We start from the raw sequence: 276 nt of genomic DNA on the forward strand, positions 1-276 counted from the left end.
TTCAGATATGATGAGAGGCTGCTTCTAGTACGTAATGCCTGTCAGATCCCACGTTGCCCCCATTTCCTGCATCCCCACAGGAACTTCAACCAGCACTTGTCCATTGAGCGAGAGAGACCCAACTTTCCTCACGCTCTGCACATAGTCAGTAGAAGTGAAAATTATTTGAGACTGTTGATGAGAATGCTTCTGATATATCTGTATACTGAAGCATACATTTGTTTTGAAACTGTCCTTTGATTTGATTAATGCTGCATTTTCCTTGAAGTCTTGTAC

At 42.0% G+C, this 276-nt stretch overlaps 1 protein-coding gene across 1 annotated transcript in view; it reads left to right on the forward strand.

The window, feature by feature from the left end:
• Positions 1-276, forward strand: part of LOC119589241 — a gene marked incomplete in the record, with an annotated part of 6,880 nt that overhangs the window by 5,519 nt on the left and 1,085 nt on the right. The window contains 1 exon segment of the mRNA XM_037937853.1: positions 6-144. Coding sequence (XP_037793781.1) covers positions 6-144 — 139 coding nt within the window.

This window comes from Penaeus monodon, chromosome 25 (genome assembly GCF_015228065.2).
Source record: "Penaeus monodon isolate SGIC_2016 chromosome 25, NSTDA_Pmon_1, whole genome shotgun sequence".
Classification (NCBI taxonomy): Eukaryota; Metazoa; Arthropoda; class Malacostraca; order Decapoda; family Penaeidae; genus Penaeus; species Penaeus monodon.